The 9,945-nt window shown below is 36.9% G+C and overlaps 1 protein-coding gene across 2 annotated transcripts in view; it reads left to right on the top strand.

Annotated features, from left to right (window-relative positions):
- The first annotated feature begins 6,566 nt into the window (after window positions 1–6,566).
- atp6ap2 (ATPase H+ transporting accessory protein 2) overlaps window positions 6,567–9,945 on the top strand; it is a 17,618-nt gene continuing 14,239 nt past the window's right edge. For both annotated transcript variants that reach the window (XM_079807485.1, XM_079807486.1), the window contains exons 1-2: window positions 6,567–6,681; window positions 9,019–9,149. In XM_079807485.1, the coding sequence (XP_079663611.1) occupies window positions 6,630–6,681; window positions 9,019–9,149 (183 nt within the window). In that variant the 5' untranslated portion in view covers window positions 6,567–6,629. The remainder of the gene's footprint in view (window positions 6,682–9,018; window positions 9,150–9,945) is intronic.

Raw genomic sequence — 9,945 nt, forward strand, 5'->3', positions numbered from 1 at the left:
GGACGATTCGTGTAATGTAGATGTCCAGTATATAGCAAAGGGTCCCAAAACAGCCCCTTTGAGACTTTACATTTATTTGCTTTTTTTTCTATCAGATATCTTTGTATCGAGAGATCAGATGAAAAAAGTATTTTCAATTAAATAGATTAAACAAAGTAAGAATTAAAATCCCACCCAACAAGAGCTTTTTAAACACTTGGATAACGTTCGCCCCTTAATTTTTCAGCATATCAATCAAAATGGTTGCTCTTTTGTGTAACAATAATTTGTTGTCCAAAAAGTCTAAATCTAAGTCTCATGTCAAGTGACATATAGAATGAAAAATAAATGGGGTCATGGACAAACTTTCTTAAAATATGTTTGATGAAAGTTCTCACAAGAAAACGTTCAACATCGTCCTTTAATTTTTTTTTTTTTTTTTTTTTTTTTAGATGAAGAAATTCTCAAAGTGCTAAAGGCGTTTTTCTAAACTTAGGAACAAAATAGGCCTAATTGCTCTTAAGGTGTAAATAATATGAACTATTAATCTTACAGCAGCATATTGAACAACACGATTTACTATTTATAATAGTGTGTAACAGGATTGCATAGGTACAACAGGAAAAAAGTACATACAACGGAAATGTTCTGGCTGCTTTGGTCATATATATTTTGGTATATTTGTCAAATAAAATGAATAAAAGTGATCGGGTTTACTTTATCTGAAACTCTCAAGCTACGTGTTAACCAGTAGCAAATGAGGATCAAATTCAATCAAAACAGACACTAGCCTATCTGAAGACTATAAAATGTACCATTCTGAAGAGATAGTAAAAGAAAATGATACTGTTAACCACTGATAAGAAAAAGACATTGTCTCTTTGAGAGCAAAGCTCAGATATGCGAGAGTTTGAATGCTAATAAATGACATATTGTTATTAGCCCAGCACTCCCGAATCTCCTCAAATAAATCCCGAAATAAACGGGCCATTAGCTCTAATTTAACACGGCGAAGGCCTTATAGGATATTAGAATTCTTCAGCTGACACAAGCGCTCCCCATTCATTAGAATCTAAATAAATAAGAGGCGAGTGCGGTGGGCTTTTGTATTGTTGTTTAATCTGATCTCGTCAAGGCCGCCCTCCCTTCCCCCATGCAGGCTTCAGTTAAACATGGGGTCTCTCTCCCCCCGTCCCACCCTCTTCAGCTCTCCATTGTGCTCAATGCCCGAGGCGCTGTGCTTCGCGTTTTCTCGCAGAATAAAGAGACAGAGGAAGGGAAGAGACGAGTGAGTGAGTGCCCATCAGCGCCGGTGTTAATGTCCGCTCATCGAGACATTGTCACTCGCAGGCGTGATCTGTCATTCAGACCCATCAGACCAGCAGAGAACGGGCGAGTCAGCGTCTGCACTTATGAAAACTACTGCAGATCTGTCTGTCTGTCTATCTATCTATCTATCTATCTATCTATCTATCTATCTATCTATCTATCTATCTATCTATCTATCTATCTATCTATCTATCTATCTATCTATCTATCTATCTATCTATCTATCTATCTATCTATCTATCTGTCTGTCTGTCTGTCTGTCTGTCTGTCTGTCTGTCTGTCTATCTATCTATCTATCTATCTATCTATCTATCTGTCTATCTATCTGTCTATCTGTCTGTCTGTCTGTCTGTCTGTCTGTCTATCGATCTGTCTATATGTCTGTCTGTCTGTCTATATATATCCATCCATATTTATCTGTCTGTCTGTCTGTCTGTCTGTCTGTCTGTCTGTCTGTCTGTCTATCTGTCTATCTATCTGTCTATCTATCTGTCTGTCTGTCTGTCTGTCTATCTATCTGTCTGTCTGTCTGTCTGTATGTCTGTCTGTCTGTCTATATATATCCATCCATATCTATCTATCTATCTGTCTATCTGTCTGTCTGTCTGTCTGTCTGTCTGTCTGTCTGTCTGTCTGTCTGTCTGTCTGTCTGTCTGTCTGTCTGTCTGTCTGTCTGTCTATCTATCTATCTATCTATCTATCTATCTATCTATCTATCTATCTATCTATCTATCTGTCTGTTTTCTGTCTGTCTGTCTATCTATCTATCTGTCTGTCTGTCTGTCTGTCTGTCTGTCTATCTATCTGTCTGTCTGTCTGTCTGTCTGTCTGTCTGTCTATCTGCCTGTCTATCTATCTAAATGTCTGCTATAATAATACAATATTGTTAATAATAAAGCTAATAATAATAATACCTAAAATGACTAGAAAAAAACTGTAAACTTAAAAAAATATGATTTGAATGATTTGGCATACTTATCTCGGTACAATGTTTTATTATTATTATACAAATAAATGAAATAAATTGCTTATATTTTAAAAAAATAATAATACAAATAAAACATTTTTTTGTTCTTTTTAAATTCACATAATTACGAAAAGGCACATTTTGTTAGATCACATTGTTAAAAATATAGGTGTGACTTTTTCTTTTTTATAAAAATAATAATTTGAATAATAATTTGCTTATCTATAACAATAATGAATAATTCACAGGCTGAGATGGATGGCACAGAACCCCTATCCTCTGCAACGGTGGCCTACCAGGGTCATGTGTCGTCGGTGTCCCGTTGGGTGGGCCAGTGGCGGGTCAGTCTAATTGTCTGCTATTGAATTACCTAATGGAATGTGAAAATCAGAGGAGGCGTGTCACGGGGTCGCGCTCCGCACTCAGAGCGGCGGCGCGCTTCAGTCCCGCTGCTCGTGCTCAGGGCGAGAACGGACCTCAAACGAAACTCAGGACGGAATATCCGCAGCACGAGCCCTCCGCGGGCGGGAAGAGCGGAAACGGGCTGCTTTTCAGACGCTCGTGTTAAACGGATTACGCTTCGGATGATTGTGATGTTTGATCGGCTATTGATTGAAATGGCGAAGTGTTTTGAACATGCAGGATAATTGACATGTCAGTGACTCCTGAAACACACAGTAGTTGTTTAGCCTACAGCTTATGATCTATACATTGAAAAATGCATAGCCTAAATAAAATGCTAAAAACGTGTTTTTGGTGTTGTTTAAAATGTTAAACACCTCAAATATAGCCCACACTTTCTTAATGTCATTTTTAATGATGTTAATTAAAAAAAGTTGTGCATCAACTCACCATAGCTCGACTATATTTTAGTATTTAAGTTTTTACATTTAATTTCATTACTAAACACATTAACGTCTGATTCATTATTAGTAGAATCTGATGAGACAGATAGATAGATAGATAGATAGATAGATAGATAGATAGATAGATAGATAGACAGACAGACAGATAGATAGATAGATAGATAGATAGATAGATAGATAGATAGATAGATAGACAGACAGACAGACAGACAGACAGACAGACAGACAGACAGACAGACAGACAGATAGATAGATAGATAGATAGATAGATAGATAGATAGATAGATAGATAGATAGATAGACAGACAGACAGACAGACAGACAGTTAGACAGATAGACAGACAGATCAACAGACAGTTAGACAGACAGACAGTTAGACAGATAGATAGACAGACAGATCGACAGACAGTTAGACAGACAGACAGATAGATAGACAGACACACAATTAGACAGACAGACAGACAGTTAGACCGATAGATAGACAGACAGATCAACAGACAGTTAGACAGACAGATAGATAGACAGACACACAATTAGACAGACAGACAGTTAGACAGATAGATAGACAGACAGATCAACAGACAGTTAGACAGACAGATAGATAGACTGACAGACAGACAGATAGATAGACAGACACACAATTAGACAGACAGACAGACAGTTAGACCGATAGATAGACAGACAGATCAACAGACAGTTAGACAGACAGATAGATAGACAGACACACAATTAGACAGACAGACAGTTAGACAGATAGATAGACAGACAGATCAACAGACAGTTAGACAGACAGATAGATAGACTGACAGACAGACAGATAGATAGACAGACACACAATTAGACAGACAGACAGTTAGACAGATAGATAGACAGACAGATCAACAGACAGTTAGACAGACAGATAGATAGACAGACAGATAGATAGACAGACACACAATTAGACAGACAGATCAACAGACAGTTAGACAGACAGATAGATAGACAGACAGACACACAATTAGACAGACAGATCGACAGACAGTTAGACAGACAGACAGTTTGACATATAGATAGATGGACGGACGGACAGATTGATAGATAGATTACTAGTAGAATCTGATGATTCAAGTTCACTATATATTATTTTTTATTTGAATATTTAGCATCGTGCATGCACCCATTTCCACCCAGACTTTATTTTCAATGTATTATTAAATAATTATTTAAGTGCTCTTTGAGTTATAAATGTGCTCTGAAGTGTCATGACTCTCGGCCGAGCATCAGGAGAGGGTCTGATGTGAGTGCACGTGTGAGTAATCTCAGGCTCCGGCGGGTGAAGGATCGCTCGACGCGGCGGACGCGAGCGCGGAGTGACGGAGCAAGAGCTCCTCCAAGCGGACAGCGGGGAAACTACAGACGAGCCCCGGGTGGCAGAGACCGAGCAGCGGCAGGGCCTGGGACTGCGAGACCGTTCTCTGCTCGCTTACTCCATGATATGATGCGGATTTAACATCAGTGGTGTTTTTATGGTTCTTTTATTATATAGGTAGATAGATGGACACACAGATAGATAGATAGATAGATAGATAGATAGATAGATAGATAGATAGATAGATAGATAGATAGATAGATAGATAGATAGATAGATAGATAGATAGATAGATAGATAGATAGATAGATAGATAGATAGATAGATAGATAGACAGGTAAACAGATTGCTAGATAGATAGACAGGCAGGTAGATAGATAGACACACACATACTTAGACAGACAGGTAAATAGGTAGACAGATAGATAGACAGGTAGATAGATAGATAGATAGATAGATAGATAGATAGATAGATAGATAGATAGATAGATAGATAGATAGATAGATAGATAGATAGATAGATAGATAGATAGATAGATAGATAGACAGACAGACAGGTAGGTAGATAGATAGATAGATAGATAGATAGATAGATAGATAGATAGATAGATAGATAGATAGATAGATAGATAGATAGATAGATAGATAGATAGATAGATAGATAGATAGATAGATAGATAGATAGATAGATAGATAGACACACACTTAGACAGACAGGTAGATTGACAGATAGAAAGACAGGTAGACAGATTGCTAGATAGACAGACAGGTAGATAGATAGACAGACACACACACACACACACTTAGACAGACAGGTAAATAGGTAGACAGATAGATAGCTAGATAGACAGATAGATAGACAGGTAGATAGATAGACAGACAGATAGAAAGACAGACAGATATATAGACAGACAGGTAGATAGATAGATAGACAGACAGGTAGATATATAGATAGACAGACAGGTAGATATATAGATAGACAGACGGGTAGATAGATAGACACACACTTAGACAGGTAGACAGATAGATAGATAGACAGATAGATAGATAGACACACACTTAGACAGACAGGTAGATAGACAGATAGAAAGACAGGTAGACAGATTGCTAGATAGACAGACAGACAGGTAGATATATAGATAGATAGACAGACAGACAGGTAGATAGATAGACACACACACTTAGACAGACAGGTAAATAGGTAGACAGATAATTAGCTAGATAGACAGGTAGACAGATAGATAGACAGGTAGATAGATAAACACACACTTAGACAGACAGGTAGGTAGATAGACAGACAGACAGATAGAAGGACAGACAGATAGATAGACAGGTAGGTAGATAGATAGACACACACTTAGACAGACAGGTAGACAGATAGATAGATAGACACACACTTAGACAGGCAGGTAGATAGACAGATAGAAAGACAGATAGACAGACATACATGTAGATATATAGATTTATAGACAGACAGGTAGATAGATAGACACACACTTAGAAAGACAGGTAAATAGATAGACAGGTAGACAGACAGACAGACAGACAGATAGATAGATAGATAGATAGATAGATAGATAGATAGATAGATAGATAGATAGATAGATAGATAGATAGATAGATAGATAGATAGATAGATAGATAGATAGATAGATAGATAGATAGATAGATAGATAGATAGATAGATAGATAGATAGATAGATAGACACACACTTAGACAGACAGGTAGATAGATAGACAGACAGGTACATAGATAGATAGATAGATAGATAGATAGATAGATAGATAGATAGATAGATAGATAGATAGATAGATAGATAGATAGATAGATAGATAGATAGATAGATAGATAGATAGATAGATAGATAGATAGATAGATAGATAGATAGATAGATAGACAGTCAGTCAGAAAGACAGCATCATTGTCAACATTTGGACTATTAACTACCACATAAACAAAAGTAATTATAAAATGTACGTTAGTGACCAGGAATTAAAGTGTTAAGAGTCACACAGCGAAAGCCGAAGCGCTGAAGAACCCGCCGTGACGTCATGACGCACGACGTCACGCGACACAGCAGCTCTGGGTCATGTGACCGGTGTGGAGAGGAAGCGCAGTCCAGCAGAAAATCCTCCCGAGATGAATCGAGCAATCATGACCGCAGTGTTTGCCCTTTTAGGACTTTTATCAGGTAAATCCGCGTTAAACTTCACCTTTGACGTGCGCGCGGCTGTATTTCGCGGGGTCGGCGTGTATTTAAGCGTTTATTTGATGAAATAATGGCGGCTGCAGTGAGATGCCTTAATCCGCTGTCATATAAACGGATCGAATATCTGTCGCTTAAACAATTTAAATCATTAAACTTAATAAGTGTATGTGGATTATATACATTATAGTGATTTATATTGCTTTAGGCTGTTAATAATAAAAAAGGTTTCAGGGATAAATGTTGACAGTGAATGAGGAAGCCCAAGCAGGTCATGTGACAGTCACGGTTCATTTAACAAATTCTGCTTATTACCGATCAATATTATCGTTATGATATTAATTATACTGATAATTTAGTCTGTATTTGAAAGGCAGATATATATTTGTATGTATAAAACCCTGTTTATACTGTGGAAACATTAATATTGTTTGTGAAACGTTATGTTTTTTCCTACTCTATATTTGAATTGATTTAAATGTCGAGTGTCATCGATTGCAAAGCCTTTATGTTTATTTTTCTGTGTTTTGCTCTCAGCTGAAGCTTGTGCATTACTTCTAGCTCTTGATAAAATCGAGTAGGAACAACAACGTAACTTTTTAATTTGCACAGATTCTAAATCCTGCCTACAAGCACTTGATTCTTTGAAAACTGAGCATCCTATAATTACCAGCATAATAGGAAAAGTGGACTCTTTAAAGAAACAAGATGTTAATATTGTTTTTTGTTGGATACCAGGCCATATGGGTTTGACTGGTAATGAACAAGCAGATAAAGGGAAGCTCTTCAGTTGGAAATGACAGAATGTAAATAAAATAATACCAGCATCTGACGTTAAACCCATATTGAACCTGTACATTTACAAGAAATGGCAAATGGAATGGAACGAATGTGTAAATAACAAATTATATGCGGTGAATCCAGTTTTGAGTTATTAGTTATTATTTTGAAAATAGATATGACCAGGTTGTATATACGAGATGCCGAATTGGACATTCAAGACTCACTCATTCATATTTATTGAACGGGGAAACCGGTTTGAAAGAATTTCACGAGTGTAAAACATATTTTAATAGAATCTCCTTTTTTAAATAATATTAGAGAACGGTTTTATTCAGAAAACACATTAATGGACATTTTTAAAAAGGTTTCTCCTGGAGTAATTTGAGAATTTCTGTCAAATATTAAATTGAAAGATTCTATGTAATTTTATTCTATGTAACACTTAGAAAGACAAGTAAATAGACAGACAGACAGACAGACAGACAGATAGATAGATAGATAGATAGATAGATAGATAGATAGATAGATAGATAGATAGATAGATGGATAGATAGACAGATAGATAGATAGATAGATAGATAGATAGATAGATAGATAGACACACACTTAGACAGACAGATAGATAGATAGATAGATAGATAGATAGATAGACACACACTTAGACAGACAGACAGGTAGACAGATAGATAGATAGACAGACAGATAGCTAGATAGACAGATAGATAGATAGACACACACTTAGACAGACAGGTAGATAGATAGACAGACAGATAGACAGACATACGATAGACAGGTAGCTAGATAGACACACAATTAGACAGACAGACAGGTAGACAGATAGATAGATAGACAGACAGATAGCTAGATAGACAGATAGATAGATAGACACACACTTAGACAGACAGGTAGATAGATAGATAGATAGACAGACAGGTAGATAGATAGACAGATAGATAGATAGACACACACTTAGACAGACAGGTAGATAGATAGATAGACAGACAGGTAGATATATAGATAGATAGACAGACAGGTAGATAGATAGACACACACATAGACAGACAGGTAAATAGATAGACACACACATAGACAGACAGGTAAATAGATAGACAGGTAGACAGACAGACAGACAGATAGATAGATAGATAGATAGATAGATAGATAGATAGATAGATAGATAGATAGACAGACAGACAGACAGACAGACAGACAGACAGACAGATAGATAGATAGATAGATAGATAGATAGATAGATAGATAGATAGATAGATAGATAGATAGATAGATAGATAGATAGATAGATAGATAGATAGATAGATAGATAGATAGATAGTAAAAAATAAAGTGGTGTTATTATTGCTGTTGTTGTTATTGGTATATATAACTGATTTTGTATAGTGATTGTTTTGTATAGGACAAAATTGTTAAATTATTGTAAACAATGTATTGAAGTGATACTGTTGATTGCCATGAATATTGCCATTGTTGCTGATATGGCATTAAATCATAAATAAATAAATCTGTGTTGTTCTCCATCAGGTGTGCTGGGCGATCGCTTGACCGTCCTCCGCAGCCCACAGTACGTGGCTTTCCGGGATGGACCATGGCCCATATCGGGAGAGAAGATCCCGGATTTAGTGGCCCTGACCATGGGCTTCTCCGTCCGTGAGGTATAATGTGTGTTGAGTTGTGAAATGGCCGTCTTCATAGAGACAGAGCGACACGCATCATAATCTGAAGGCCACGCCCACCGGGGGGGAAACAATCGAATTTGACTTTGCATTGCGTGAAGCTGCATCCTTGTCATTTCGGACTTATAACAAAAAACAGAACAATGTCTAAAAGCTGATATGTGACAAAGTGTACAGCAAACAAGCTAAACAAAACCCAGGACCAAAAACCCAGACGTGTTTATAAGCTATTGACCCAAAAAACGAGCGTTTAAAGACAAAAAAGTGGATTGAGACACACTAGGAACTACACACACTAGAGGAGAACGTCATCAGAGACAGGAAATATAATATATAAAACGGTCATTTGGAGATTTGACTCAACAGTGACAACATGTTTACTGCACACTTATGCATATTGAGACACACTGAGTGTCAGGATCCCAAAATGTCCCAATTCTTCAACTGAAGCGACACGTTTTACTGCCTGTATCCAGTTTTGTCTCCTTAAACTCTCGTTTTTTTTGGGTCGACAGCTTATAAAAACATATTTCTGTGTTTTTTAGTTTGTTTGCTGTACACTTTGTCATATCAGCTTTTAGACATTGTTCAGTTTTTTGTAGGGCTGGGCAAATTAACGCGTTAACGCGGGCGATTAATTTTTTCAGCTTAACGCAATTAAAATATTTAACGCAAATAACGCAGCGTCCGTTTTTATATCCATTTTTGCTTTAGCTTTTGCTTTTGCTACATGATCATCACACTCTTATTCATGTAAATGCTTCCAAGCGTGACA

Source organism: Gobio gobio (assembly GCF_949357685.1).
Source record: "Gobio gobio genome assembly, chromosome: 24".
NCBI lineage: Eukaryota > Metazoa > Chordata > Actinopteri > Cypriniformes > Gobionidae > Gobio > Gobio gobio.